Raw genomic sequence first — 15,836 nt, forward strand, 5'->3', positions numbered from 1 at the left:
TGCTTTATGGAAAATGAGTACAAGGAAAAATAAATGCTTATAGGTATATATTTCAAATTGTATTAAAAGTGTGGGGAGGAATTGTATGTGTGTTTTGAATATGACATGAAAAACATAATAGAGAATAATATAACAAAACTTGGGTTCCCACCAACTATATGTAAAAAATGAATATTACCAGAGTAGAGCGCTTGGGGGCTTAGTGGGTTGAGTGACCGACTCTTGGTTTCGGCTCAGGTCATGATCTCAAGGTTGTAAGATCAAGCCCAGAGTGGGGCTCCGCACTCAGTGCAGAGTCTGCTTGAGATTCTCTCCTTCTGCCCCCCATGCCATGGGCTCTCTCTCTTTCTCTCTCTCTCTCTCAAATAAGTAAATAAGTAAATAAAATCTTTAAAAAAAGAAAGAAAGGAAGAATGAATATTACCAATGCCTGTTGGTCTCCTTTGTCCCATTGTCCACCACTCCTACACCCATGCCAAAGGAATCAGTCTCAATGTCATTCATGTTTATCACTAGAAAGGTTTTAATAAGCAAATGTGTACATTTAATAGGTAAATACGTTCACCTTCTACTTTTGTGTGCTTTATCTAGGTTTATCAGTGAAGTAGCCATGGCAGAAACACTACATCTCTCACTACATAGAGAGAGAGCTCTATTCCAAAACACCTGTTCCCAAGAGTATTTTCCCCCAATTTAAGACCTGCAGCTGCCCAGCTAACTTCTCCCTGGTTGTCACTAAGTCTTACGCCAGTCATGGCGCCTCCCCATCTTTGGCATGTCTAAGATGCCACATAAATTATCAGCCTCTGTCATCCCATTACAGTTCATGGGCAAAGACATGCATTCTAGGTAGAGGAGAGCTAAAGACAAGACACAGAAATGAGACAGAATAAAAAGTGTATGTGGGTACGAATAAAGAGCTTGTCACAGCTGGAGGATGAGGAGGAAGGGGAAACACAGAGGACATGTCGTACCACTGGTACACCGACTGCCAGGGGCCAGGAAAGCACTGTGTCATTCACAGAATAAAGGGAAATGTGGACACCGAGAGTCACATCGGGGAAAGGATGACACAACCGGTATGACTTCCGTTGCATCTGTATATTTTCAAAGAGCTTGAAAACTGAGGCAGCCGGCAGCTGGCAGACTTTGTAGCTAAGGAGAGGAGCGCCTGGCAATTTCAGGGCCACCCTGACACAGGTAAGAGAGTCAAGGTGAGTGCGAGTGAGCAGTCAGAGGAAGGGCCCAGGAGAAGAGCAGGGGGTGTGCGGGCTAGGACATAAAACTGGAGGAATCAGTACTGAGACGCCACAGTACACCACTCGGCAAATGATAAAAATACCGCCACCCCCAATTCTCCTGGCACATGACCCCTGTTACTGGCTATAACCAGAGCCTTTTTCTTTTGGTTTTATCTTCAAAGTGTCCTTTTGTTCTCATGCACCTGGATAGAGGCAATCCCAGGAAGAAAGATACGGAGCCTGAGACATTGCACCATCTACACCTGCCACACCTCCTCCATCACTTTTATGTAAGAGCAAACTTGTTTAGATGGATATCAGGCCAACCAGAAGGGAAAGCGAAGCGACACCAGAGAGGAGCCCTGCAGAGGCTAGGTTACAGGGAGGAGAAAGCCATCTCTTGAGATGCTATCACTAACGAGAGATCTCAGGCCTACCGTGGCAGGCCACATCTTTCTGAATCAGGTGGCTATTTGTGTTTTTATGTTTGCACTCATGGGGTAAAACGTGTGTGTAGGAGGGTAGGAGATGAAGAAAGTGAGGGGACCCCAAGCCATTCATAGATCTAAAGCAAATTCTATAATTTCTTCATCACAACAGTGACCAGATCTCAGATCTGGGAGCTCGGCTCTTTTTGGGTGCTATACTAGAAAGAGGGTGTGCTTTATAGAACAAACATATGTATTAGCTTTATTATGGCTTTAACAAATTACCACACACTTAGTGGCTTAAAACCACACAGACTTACTGTCTAACAGCTCTGTGTGGACTGTAAGGGAGGAAGTCTGATAAAGGTCTCACTGGGCTAACATCAAGGTGTTGGCAGGCCTGCATTCCTTCTGGAGATTTTAGGGGGGAACCCATTTCCTTGCTTTTTCCAGCTTCTAGAGGCTGCCTGCACGCCTTGGCTCATGGTCTCCTTCCTCCATCTTCAAAGCCAACAACATAGCATCTTTTGGGCCCTATTTCCATTGTCACATCTCTTTCTCTGACCCTCTTCTGCCTCCCTTTTCCATGTTTAAGGATGACTGTGATCACTTTGGATCCATTCAGATTATCTAGGATAATCTCCCTATTTTAAGGTGAGCTGAGGAGCAATGTGAATTCGATCTACAACCTTCATTCCCCTGTGTCATGCAAGGTTGCTTATTCACAGGCTCTGGGGACATTCTAGGAATGTCAGGGACATTTTGGGGGTGAGAGGTGGGGGAAGCATCATTCTGCCTACTACAATGTGCTTTCATGTATATGACCTGCCACAAATACAATTCGTTGGTGGCACAATTCATTTTCCACAAAGGTTTCACCTTTTACTTCTGTGTGCTTTAAGATTGACCAGTGAAGAAGTCTCCATGACAGCAACCTCATCTTGGGGAGTTAGTGGAGAACTCTCTATTCTTATACCCTTGTTACAAAAGAGATTTTTCCCCAAATTTAAGACTCGGAGCTGCCTGGCTAACCTCTCTGTGGTTACCTATCCTCATGTGCCCCTTTCTTTGGTTTGTCTAAGAAAACATGTAAATTATGAGCCTCTGTGGCCCCATTACAGATTCATCTGTAGCACTTTCCCATTCTACCTGATTCCTTTCTAGCAGGCAGTCATTGGTTTATAGCCATTTTAATGTATCTTCTTTCTGACAAATATTTTAGAACTTACCGTGAATCAGGCTTTGGGGGGAAATGATGAAGACAGGCGGCATGTCCTTGCTCTCACACAGAATACGCTCTAGTGGAACACAGGGATGATGACACAGGATAACAGATGTTATCTGGGGAGCAGAGGGTGCGCGCTGGAGATGTGAGGAGAGAAGGCCGTGAGAAGAGCTTCCCGGGAGGATGTGACATCTCAGCAAAGCCCTGCAGGACTAGCTGCTCAGCAAAGTTACTCAGGGAAGTGCCATTAGGAAAACACTCCAGCCAGAAGAAACAGCTCGAGGAGGGCAGGGATTTTGTCTGTTTGTTACTGCTCTATCCTTTGTGCTAAAACAATTCTTGGGACACAACCGGCACCCAATAAAATCAGTGGTGCCAAGGATGGTGTAAAGGTGGGAGACAGGAGAAATGGCTACATTGGAGAAAGTGGAAGATCAGTATAGGGAGGCCTGGGGCTCGATGGGGAATGGTGAGAGGCAAAATCAGGAAGGTCAAGATGGGGCTGGTAAACACGCTAAATCCTTCGGACTTTCAGGCAAGGGCAACAGAGTTTTTAAATTATTGTGAGATTTTAAGCAGCAGAGTGACTTAAGCAGACTCCCACTTTAGAAATCATTCTGGCCTCAAAGTAGAGACTGGTTAGGAGGCTGTGGGAACAGTCCTGGAGGGAGTGGAAGGGGGCTCTAAATAGGGTGGAACAGTAGGCCTGGAGACAGATGAGGATAATTTAGAATCATCCACTTAGAAACTGAAAGAAACCTGAGACCGCTCCTCTAATCTTTTGTTTGAAGAATCAGAGGTCAGAGAGGGTTAATTGACTTATTCCTGTAGTGGTTTTCTTTCTCTTCTTCCTCTGCTCTTTTGGTATTTCTTACGATGTTTCTCAAAATTGTGCAATTAAGACCCTCATCCCTTCACACCTGAACAATTTACTTAATTTAATTTTGCTTTTGTCTAATATATTGGTCCTTTGGTTTGTATCATCGGCTCCCTGAGACAGTGAAGACGGCTCGTTAACGGGCTCTGTCAAGGGGTGCTCACACATGAATCACAAACTGCTTCACAGCAATGGTGTGTAAGGAGGAAAAGTGAATTCTGCAGATGGAAGGTGCAGGAAGGTCTTCCCAGTTATGTATTTCTAAAAGGCTGTTGAAGAGTTTCAAGCAGAACTGCAGAAATCAGCCTAGGATGCCACTTTCCAAGGGAGGGCTTTAATTATTTTGTCTCATATCAAAGTGGTTCTGCTGATGTCCTCTAGGAAGAGAACCATAGAAGTACACAGCAGGGTCCTTAGTCACTGATGGTGAAAAGGGGTTCTAGGTAGTCCTGAGAGTGGCAGACCTCCCAGTTACAGAGTTCTAAAGCCACTGATTTTCACCATCAATCCAAAAGCCCCTGCACCGGCTGCTGATGCTTGATATACATGACATAATCACATTCTAATGTAAATTAAGACCGAATGGTGCCCTGCCACGCCATGCCAGGCAGAAATGTTGAAGTGTGTCTGATACATGGGTAGGGTGGAACTGTGGGAGTGAATTTTTCAAAAAGATTTATTTATTAATTTGAGAGAGAGAGAGTGAGAGAGAGGTATTAGGGAAAGCCTTGGTAGATATCAAAAATATATAAGTCAGTTATCAATTTATTGGCTCAGCTTCAAATTCATCCTTTACATTTCTGTAAAGGATGGATCTGGGCCCTTTAAATATGTTTCCTTCGTAGCTGACAGCACGTTAAGCTTTCTTAGTAGAGGGGGCTGGAGAGACACTGCAGGAGGAAAGAGTCCTGTCCTTGCTTCCAGTGTGTTCCCTTGGCAGGCTCCTTGGCATTCAACATCTTAGTGGACGAGGCTTCCCCCACTTTCCAGTTTCTGCAGCACTGGCAGCTTCTCCAACATCAGGCTCATGCAACATGGGCAGGATCTCCAGGGTCCAGCCCCCAAAATACAAGGCCTCAGCGCTTAACTCCTGTAGAGCATAAAGGCCAGCAGCCCCCAGTCATCAGCAGCTTCCCCCAGCAAAGCCCTGGGGGCTCTATCTAAACTGCTGCTTATATCTGTTATTCCTGTCTTCTTGAGAGTTCTGTTTCTTTCTTACTAGGCAATCTCTCATTATGCCAGACCCCTATTAACTATGATTATAGTTAATACTTCTTTATATTAAATTTTCCCTGTTCAAATTACCATGTGGTTTTTCTCTCTCTTGATTGGACCCAGACTGACACAAATTCCTAGAAGCAAAATAAATACAAAACACCTTTTTAACTTGAAGATACCTTATTGGGCACTTGATAAAAGCACCAGTTTCCATGACAAAAAGTGTTCATTCATACAGAGATAAAATACAGGGGTGCCTGGGTGGCACAGTCAGTTAAGCGACTGACTCTTGATTTTGGCTCATGTTATGATCTCATGGGTTGTGAGATTGAGCCCCACGTCAGGCTCTGCACTCAGTGAGGAGTCTGTTTGAGATTCTCTCTCTCCCTTTGCCTTTCCTCACTCTCTCAAATAAGTAAATAAGTCCTTTAAAAAAAGAGAGAAATGAAAATATAGTATGCAAAGAAATGGAAATGATTTACACATTCGGGATTTAGATGACTGAGCAAAGTAAGAGCATGGAGATTTTTTCTGATGCTTTTCTACAGATATAAACTGTTCAAATAATCATAGCCATATTTGTTTACTTTTGGGTAAGCAAGATGTGTACCTTTTATTATGTTAGGAGGGTCTCTGCAGTGCCGTTAAAGTTGGCTTAATCGAAAGTTAAATTCAGGGGAATCAGACAAGCAAATGACTTACAAGCATTCCTTTCTTTGGTAAAACCTAATGTCATCTTGAAGAATACTACATTTTCAAAACCTGCTGTCATCTTTAAGGAAACATTTCTTAATTGTTTAACTAGAAAACTAGAATTGAAGGAGACTAGTTCTGTCAAAGAGAGAAGCACAGTACAGCAGTTAAGATCATGCGCAAGTTATATCCCACCCCTGTTGTGCAGAAGAGTGGTACGCAAGAGGGTATAAAACCATGAAAAACATGACTTATTGAAAAATACAGAACATGTACAATAAAGATCACCTCTCACTGTTACGTGAAGGGGTATTAGGAAACAGGTTATACACAGTACCAAACTATCAGCCACCCAGATTATTTACTAATTTCAAAAGGGAAAATGGACATTTACAATTGAGAGTTGGGGCAGTTACCACCTAAAGTCTTCCAATTTGCCCACAGCAACTGGACAGCCTAATGTGCTACACTGTGAACCACAGAGTACCACCTTAAAGTATTCCTAGTAAAAATGTCTAACTTGCTGATTACAGGAAAGATAGAGGATAAAGGAACAAGTTAAACCACACCCTGAGGAAATAATCAGACAAATCCTGATTGTGAGGCATTCTACAGGTGGGGCGACTGGTCTACATTAAAAGGGAGTAAAGAGCAATGACATCAGCAGAATGATGGAGCTGGCAGCTCCAAATGCTAAGTACCCCTCAAGAAACAAACAAAACAGGCAGGAACTGTGAGCACCAGGGAATCTACTAGGATGGCTAAAATTAAAAACAAACAAAAAATGGAAAATAAGGATTGGTGAAGATGTGGAGAAATTGGAACCCTCGTACATTGTTGGTAAAAATGTAAAATGGGGCAACTGTCGTGGAAAAGTTCTCCAAGGTCTCAAAAAGCTGGAGATAGACATACCATATGACCAAGTAATTCCATGCCTAGGTAGATACCCAAAATAATTGAAAACAGAGTGAGATGGTGAATTTTCTGCGTCAACTTGACAGGGCCACAGGGTGCCTAGATGTTTGCTTAAACATCATTTCTCATGTATTTGTCAGGATGTCTCTGGATGAGATTAGCATTTGCACTGGTAGACCAAATAAAGCAGAGGGACCTCCCTAGTGTGGCTGGCCATCAACCAACCTGTTGAGGGCCTAGATGGAACAAAAAGGGAAATCAGGGGAGAATTGGCTCTCTGCTCCACTCCTTGAGACATCAGTCTTCTCTTGTCCTCTCACTAGGATTTACACCCTGGGCTCTCCTGGTTCTCAGGCCTTTGGACTCAGACTGAACTATATCAGTGGCTTCCCCATGTCTCCAGCTTGCCAATCATGGAACTTCTCAGCTTCCATAATTGAGTGGGCTACTTCTTTATAATTCTCTTTCCTCTCTCTCTGTAGTACACACATACACACACATATACACACACTGACTAAACATGGGGATGCAAATAGATACCTGTAACCAATGTTCATTATTCACAATAGCCAAACTGTGGAAACAACCCAAGTGTCCATCAAAAGAAGGATGAATAAACAAACTGTGGGATGTACATACAATGGAATGTTATTTGGCCATAAAAGGGAATGATGCATACTACAACATGGGTGAACCTTGAAAATATTATGCTAAGTGAAAGAAGCCAGACACAAAAGGACAAACACTGTATTGAGATAGGAAAGCGAAAGTGATCCCATAAAGGACTGCTTTTTTGCTGCCTCTATCCTGCACCCCCGACTTACACATGCCTTAATGTATGTCCTCCTTGTAAAGGTCAAGGAGTTAATCATTTGTTTGGAGTCTTCTAGTATAATAGATAACATCTAAGGAGTGACCCAGCAAGGCTGAGGTTGTCATGTATGTTTTCCAAGACCACTGACTCCAGACAACTTGATGCCAAGACCCCAGGCTCCAGGGCATAAGTGACTTATGGAGGACACCTGAGCACTTGTCCTTGTTTTGACCAGATCCTGGATGCCTGAGAGGACACACACACCAGACCACCATCCTCCATAAAAACCCCAAACCCCGAGTAAAGATGAGACTCTCCTGTCCTTTCTGCTGTACACTATCACTTACACTATTCAATAAACTCTGCTTTCACTTCCTCTTGGCTTGCATTTGATTTCTATTCTGTGCAAAGCCAAGGACCCTCTTGGCTGGTTCTGTGGGACCTTTTCTGGGTCTTTGGACCTGGCCAGCCTATATCAATATGATTCCATTTATCTGAAGTATCTAGAATAGGCAAATTCATAGAGACAGAAATGAGATTAGAGGTTACCAGGGGGTTGCAGGGAGGGGGAAATGGGGAGTTATTGCTTAAGGAGTACAGAGTCTCTATTTGGGGTGATAAAAAAGTTTTGGAAATAGATATTGGTGATAGTTGTATAACATTGTACCACTGAATTGTGCACTTGAAGATGGTTAAGATGACAAATTTTATTATATTTCCACAATAAAAATGAAAGATGTAGAAAAAAAAAGCNAGTCTTCCAATTTGGCCACAGCAACTGGACAGCCTAATGTGCTACACTGTGAACCACAGAGTACCACCTTAAAGTATTCCTAGTAAAAATGTCTAACTTGCTGATTACAGGAAAGATAGAGGATAAAGGAACAAGTTAAACCACACCCTGAGGAAATAATCAGACAAATCCTGATTGTGAGGCATTCTACAGGTGGGGCGACTGGTCTACATTAAAAGGGAGTAAAGAGCAATGACATCAGCAGAATGATGGAGCTGGCAGCTCCAAATGCTAAGTACCCCTCAAGAAACAAACAAAACAGGCAGGAACTGTGAGCACCAGGGAATCTACTAGGATGGCTAAAATTAAAAACAAACAAAAAATGGAAAATAAGGATTGGTGAAGATGTGGAGAAATTGGAACCCTCGTACATTGTTGGTAAAAATGTAAAATGGGGCAACTGTCGTGGAAAAGTTCTCCAAGGTCTCAAAAAGCTGGAGATAGACATACCATATGACCAAGTAATTCCATGCCTAGGTAGATACCCAAAATAATTGAAAACAGAGTGAGATGGTGAATTTTCTGCATCAACTTGACAGGGCCACAGGGTGCCTAGATGTTTGCTTAAACATCATTTCTCATGTATTTGTCAGGATGTCTCTGGATGAGATTAGCATTTGCACTGGTAGACCAAATAAAGCAGAGGGACCTCCCTAGTGTGGCTGGCCATCAACCAACCTGTTGAGGGCCTAGATGGAACAAAAAGGGAAATCAGGGGAGAATTGGCTCTCTGCTCCACTCCTTGAGACATCAGTCTTCTCTTGTCCTCTCACTAGGATTTACACCCTGGGCTTTCCTGGTTCTCAGGCCTTTGGACTCAGACTGAACTATATCAGTGGCTTCCCCATGTCTCCAGCTTGCCAATCATGGAACTTCTCAGCTTCCATAATTGAGTGGGCTACTTCTTTATAATTCTCTTTCCTCTCTCTCTGTAGTACACACATACACACACATATACACACACTGACTAAACATGGGGATGCAAATAGATACCTGTAACCAATGTTCATTATTCACAATAGCCAAACTGTGGAAACAACCCAAGTGTCCATCAAAAGAAGGATGAATAAACAAACTGTGGGATGTACATACAATGGAATGTTATTTGGCCATAAAAGGGAATGATGCATACTACAACATGGGTGAACCTTGAAAATATTATGCTAAGTGAAAGAAGCCAGACACAAAAGGACAAACACTATTGAGATAGGAAAGCGAAAGGNGTATTGAGATAGGAAAGCGAAAGTGATCCCATAAAGGACTGCTTTTTTGCTGCCTCTATCCTGCACCCCCGACTTACACATGCCTTAATGTATGTCCTCCTTGTAAAGGTCAAGGAGTTAATCATTTGTTTGGAGTCTTCTAGTATAATAGATAACATCTAAGGAGTGACCCAGCAAGGCTGAGGTTGTCATGTATGTTTTCCAAGACCACTGACTCCAGACAACTTGATGCCAAGACCCCAGGCTCCAGGGCATAAGTGACTTATGGAGGACACCTGAGCACTTGTCCTTGTTTTGACCAGATCCTGGATGCCTGAGAGGACACACACACCAGACCACCATCCTCCATAAAAACCCCAAACCCCGAGTAAAGATGAGACTCTCCTGTCCTTTCTGCTGTACACTATCACTTACACTATTCAATAAACTCTGCTTTCACTTCCTCTTGGCTTGCATTTGATTTCTATTCTGTGCAAAGCCAAGGACCCTCTTGGCTGGTTCTGTGGGACCTTTTCTGGGTCTTTGGACCTGGCCAGCCTATATCAATATGATTCCATTTATCTGAAGTATCTAGAATAGGCAAATTCATAGAGACAGAAATGAGATTAGAGGTTACCAGGGGGTTGCAGGGAGGGGGAAATGGGGAGTTATTGCTTAAGGAGTACAGAGTCTCTATTTGGGGTGATAAAAAAGTTTTGGAAATAGATATTGGATAGTTGTATAACATTGTACCACTGAATTGTGCACTTGAAGATGGTTAAGATGACAAATTTTATTATATTTCCACAATAAAAATGAAAGATGTAGAGATTTGCTAACCATTTACTAATGAATATACTATGTTGTTATTCTGGTGGGGGATAGAGAGATGATATTTAACAACCAGATGTAATGTGTAATCCTTAGTTGACTCTAGCTTTCTAAATAAAAAGCTATTGAAGATATTCTTAGGACAAGTGAGGACAATTAAATACGGGCAGAACATTAGATGTTATCATGAAATTGCTAATATTCTTAGGTACAATAATAGTGCCATGGTTATATAAGAGAACTTCCTATTCCTAGGAGATACATATTTTAGTGTTTAAGGGCAAAGTGTTATAGCATCTGTAACTTGCAAATAGTGATGCAAAAAAAGGTGTGTGGTAGCAGGCAGTATATGGGTGTGCCTGCCCACGTGTGTGTAGAGAGAGAGAGGAAGAGAGAGAAAGCATATGTGGCAAAATATTAACAATCATCAAATCTATGTAGAGGATATATAGGTGCTCATTGTACCCTTCTGTCATTTTTTATTTAAATATTTTCATAATAATAAAAGTCAGAAACAAAGTAACATTTTGAAAGCACACTGTATCTCTCAGAAAACTCCTGTTAACATGTTGGTTTACATCCTTTTAGCCTTTTTTCCCCTATGCACAGATAATTATTCCTTAAAAAATACACACAAAAGCAAGGGATCAAATGTACACTGGTACATGTTCATTTATTCCGTCAAGTTAATTATCAAATGTTTATTTAAGTATATCTTCCACAGACCAGGTACATAAACGAATATTAAAAAATCTCTGAGTTTTCACAGAATGTACCCCTGAGAATTCAATGTGCCTCATTCATTACAAGTATAGTTTGTAAAAATCTTATGAGCAGACAGATGAAAAACTGTGAACTTTTAGTAATTGCATTATAATCCTCATCATGAAATAGCATTCAGTCAAATTTAATAAAGTTGTTGGTGTTTTTTATTTTTGTTGTTCTTTCATTTCACAACTATTTGCTGTCTACACTGTTCCGTGTCAGGCGCTGCAGCTAGGGAGTTTAAGACACCAACAACCTGCCCCTCTGAAGCTCATTCTGACACAGGATCTTAAATGCATTCGTACACTGATCAAAAGGGCAGGGATTGGGGGGGGGGCGGTGCAGAGAATGTGTTCCTGATTTACCCATTAGTGGATTCCGGAGGAGGTTCTCGGAGGAAATGACGCCTAAATTTAGATCTTTAAGAATGAACCGGAATTCGACTCATACAACACTAGTTCTAGTTCGGAACACCGGCTCTGGGGTTAAATTGTTTGCTAGTCCTTGGGCGAGTTGCTTAACCTCTCTGTGCCTCGGGGATAATGTAAAGCTCCAGTAACAAAGTGCTTAGATCCCCGTCTGGCACAAAAGAGCTAAATTTACTGACTACTAGTGATTGTCGCAATTTAAAAAGAGTTACAAGGTACCAGGCTTCATGCTAAGGTCAAAGTCAGAAATAAGACAAAGCCTGTACCCGGCCTAGGAGTCTCTCCCCAACACCCTGCCCTCCAATTTATTTCATACCCGAATAACCTCTCTTGCAAATATAAAATACGGAAAATGTTCATTTCCTAAAAAGCTTATGCTTTTTGTTTCTTCATATTTTTGCTACCTACACCTGAGCTGAGGCCCTTTTCTGAGGGCTCCGAGTGAACTCGGGGTGCTACAACTCCGAGGAACCAAGGCCCCCAGTACCCAAGTCTCAGGGGGTTAGAGGGTCTCCGGCCCCGCAGCCTCGCCCCCGCCGAGCGCACCCGCCAGCACGCCGAGCTTTGATTGGCCCGTTCTCCGAGCTCGCCGGCATCACTGTGTCCAATCGGCGCAGCGCTTGTTGAGCGGCGGGGGCAACCGGCGTACACTGGGTTGAGCGTCCAGTGGAGAGAGCGAGAGGTCAGGCCATGAACTTGGGGTAAGCTGGGCCGAGAAGGGTGGTCTTTAGTAAAGACGGGGTAAAGCTGGGTTGGCCTTTGGAGCCCTTCGTGGAACGCCTTCCTAGCTTGCGCCGCCTTCAACGGCTTTGCCCGGCTCCCTGAGGAGAGGGAGCCTTTGCCCGCGCCGCGTTTCCACATCATAACTCGGAGTGAATCTGCCCGGGACCTCCTTTCCGCGCTCTCATTGACCTCAGGGTGGAGAGGGAGAAGAGGAGTTAAGCGGGGAGGGCAGATGGAGAGATAAAGCTTAGCGGCTTCCCGGGAGAAATCCTGGCCCAGGCCCCCGGTCCTTAACGCCTCTGGCTTTGGCGTGTTTGCAGGCTGTCGGAGCGCCCAGCAGACTTTAACGCTGGTAATGCGAGGAACCGGGTCTTGGAATCGATGCACTGCCAATGGTTGGCCCCTAACAGACCCTCATTAAGTAGTGGTTGAATAAAAAGGACTGTTACAGGGTTTTCATTACTGGGAAGTTTAATATTTTAGGAAGATGAAAAGTCACCCAATTCAGACTACTGCACATCATTTAGCAAATGAATTTTGTGTTCTAGAATGCGGAGAGAGAAAAAGAAGTCTGCCCCTGAAGGAGTTCATAGTGCAATGATGCTGAACAGACATACTTTTCGGGTTCAGTTTTTTGTTTGTTCGGTTTCACCGACGTAAACACGAACCGTTCTAACGCTGCCACAGGGAAACCTTTAAAACCCATTTTTTCCAGTCTTTTATCTTGATAAATTAAGTTGGGGTATTTTGATGTCCTCTACTGAGCAACACTGCAAATTTCGTTGTTCCCAATCAGACCTTTCCCAACCTTTCTCTTCCTTCTCTGGCCCGCTGGATTTAATTTTGTCTCTTGGACATCACTTTTGTCCCTGTTGATGTTTAATGACACCCCCCCCCTTGGGAAACAGTGAATTAAATGTGGACTATTTTTGTTTTCAGTGGAGTTTTTATTAGGATCTTATGTTCAAGTTTCCTTGACAGTGTCTGCTGTTACATTGTGCTCTTGCATTGGACATGCACAAATAAATTAGAACAGCCAGAGTTTATTACAGATTTATTGTTGTGATAGTAAACTATCACTATGCTCAAAAAGTTAATCCTGGTGGCAGTGTTAACAGCTCACTTTCAACTTAATGCTGTAGCATGCTGTAGAATGTGTTAGTCATGACATCATTATGAAACTAATAAATAGATAATGTTGTGCTCCTTTAACTTAGGTGCGGAGTTTTTTAAAAGCATTCTTTTCAGTCTAGAGTTATGAGAGTTAAATAATGCTATGATGACTGAATTTATTGCTTACCAGTAAGAAAATGAAGTTTCATGTTAAAGATAACAGATTCTTTGCATTATTGGAAAGTTTCAGGAGTTTTTTCCTAAGCGTTTTATCTCAGATTGGAAAACTTTTTTTGTTAAAAGTGGCTTACTATTTACAAGATTTCCTGTATAGATTCAAAAGAACATAATTACTTTCAAGATTCAAATGAGCATTTCATTTCTATTTAAAATGTTGCTGCTTCTTAAAAATGGCAACTTTCTTTTGTTTTGCAGAGATGGTTTAAAGCTTGAAACTGAATTGTTGGATGGAAAAACGAAGTTAATATTGTCTCCATTTGGTATGCTGTGTTACCAGAAATCTAAAATGTTAACTTTTAAATTTCCTACATAAAATTTACACAACTTTAATATACTTTTTGCTTGTAATAGGGTAATTTTAAAATGATACTTTGCAAAAAGCTGTTTTTGGCCAACTTTCTCAGATTTATTTTTAGCTAAGTAAAGTCACATTACATCACTGCTTACCACTGTATTTATTCATAAAATTTAATTCTTCAGTAAATTTCATATTAATATTCATAATTGCCTAATGAATAATTTAGGTGAAATCTGTGTAATTATGTTCTGTGCATGTAAAGTGTGTTGTTCAAGAAAATTAAATTTGTAGTTAGTCCACAGTTGCTAAAGTCATTTTTAGTATTAGTTTTAAAACTCCGGATACTTTGGTAGTCTTCTTTTTCACATTATTTTCTTTTTCTCTGATCTGCTTATAGTTTTACCTTGGAAAATAAAGAGAAATGAAATAGAAATACTGAAGTACACTGTAAAAGTTAGAACACTCAAACAGGACCTAAAGTTAATGCTTTGGGGGTTAACATTTCTTCTAAATATCTTCTTAAAACAATGCTAATTAAAATTTTCTTTTGTGACTGCCTTAGTATGTTTTTGTTTGATAGTTCAGTAATTATTGTTTTCTTTTGTAGAATGTAAATCAAAAAATTCTGTGAAGGTAAGCCAAATGATCTGACCTGTTTTTGAATGTAAAATGTGGTTTTCTTTACAGTGGTTTGAAAATAATTCCTATCAATATATTATAAGGGCTAGGGGATAATGAGAAGTTATTGTTCTCTTGCTTTCAGACTGGTCCTTTCACAGAAATGGGATCATAATTTTTCAGTTTAAAAAGTCATATAGAACCTCTTTCTCTAGATCAGTGCTGTCCAATAAATCTTTTTGTGATGATGGAAATGTTCTAAGATCAGTGTTTCCCAAGATGGTAGCCAGCCCCTAGTCTTGTGTGGTTATTGAGCACTTAAAATGTGGCTAGTGTGACTAAGGAAGTGAATTTTTAGTTTTAATTCTTAATGTGAATTTAGTAGTTACTATGCCAGACAGTGCAGTTCCTGTGACTAGAAATGTATATTCACACTTTAAAATGAAAATATTTTTCTTTTCGTACTCAGATTCCGCTTTCCCACACCAAAACGGTGTATTTGACAAATTTGTACATGCATTTTGTTTTCTCTTTTAAGAGATAATACTTGAGCTTAATGATAATTTTCCTTTTAAATTATTTTTATCAGGAACCCAAAATGCCTTTACCACTTTAACAACTTTTTGATATCCTACTTTTCTTGTTCCCTATTTCTTTTTCCATTTTTAGATTAATATCAGAAGTTTCAACTCTCCCACAATTTACTGTAGCCCTCTTTTTTCTTTTATCTTTGTAACATCTTAAAGTCTTTCTTTGTTTCTTGAATAGAGCTCAATTTGAATGATGTGGCACTTTTCACCTCTGAGCTCTTGATGGCTTTGCTATTTTTTCCAGGTTTAATCAAGGGGAAGTTGATTGAGTATCCAGCATAAATGAATGATGATAATCGGAGTAAATCCACATGCTAATTATAAAAGTTATTTCTTCCTAAATATGGTATATAGCTATATATGTTGTGTGCTTTTTTTTTTTAGTCAGAATACAAGTTGTATATTTTTTCCTGGTCCTGGACTATTTAAAAAAAATTTTTTTTTTAAGATTTTTAAATTAATTTTACAGGGCGGCAGAGGGAAAGGGGACTGTTAGTTTCTGCACTGAGTGCAGAGACCCACATGAGGCCCTGGGCTCCATCTCAGGACCCTGAGATCATGACCTTATCCTAAACCAAGAGTCGGATGCTTAACTGACTGTGCCACCAAGGCACCCCAGGTCCTGCTCTGTTAAGATACTGCAACTAATTATTTTATTTGAGTCACATTAACAAATACTCCACTCCTTTTTGAGATCTTAGATAAAAACTGCTTGTCATAGTTGATTTCTGTCTTCCCCTGGCCTCTTTTCTCTTTCACTTTTTTCCCCTTTCATTGATGTCTTTAATGGATTTGCTTTATTCACCACATTTGTGAAGACATTT

The 15,836-nt window shown here is 41.1% G+C and overlaps 1 protein-coding gene across 10 annotated transcripts in view; it reads left to right on the forward strand.

The window, feature by feature from the left end:
- The first annotated feature begins 12,063 nt into the window (after positions 1-12,063).
- The window catches only part of CCDC66 (coiled-coil domain containing 66), a 51,471-nt gene continuing 47,698 nt past the window's right edge, over positions 12,064-15,836 (forward strand). For 7 of the 10 annotated variants that reach the window (XM_011231206.3, XM_019805151.2, XM_011231214.3 and 4 more), the window contains exons 1-3: positions 12,064-12,131; positions 13,702-13,766; positions 14,412-14,437. In XM_011231206.3, coding sequence (XP_011229508.1) covers positions 12,121-12,131; positions 13,702-13,766; positions 14,412-14,437 — 102 coding nt within the window. In that variant the 5' untranslated portion in view covers positions 12,064-12,120. The remainder of the gene's footprint in view (positions 12,132-13,701; positions 13,767-14,411; positions 14,438-15,836) is intronic. The other 3 variants (XM_034658490.1, XM_034658491.1, XM_034658492.1) reach the window with 3 other exon arrangements.

The sequence above is a fragment of the Ailuropoda melanoleuca genome, chromosome 4 (genome assembly GCF_002007445.2).
Source record: "Ailuropoda melanoleuca isolate Jingjing chromosome 4, ASM200744v2, whole genome shotgun sequence".
Classification (NCBI taxonomy): Eukaryota; Metazoa; Chordata; class Mammalia; order Carnivora; family Ursidae; genus Ailuropoda; species Ailuropoda melanoleuca.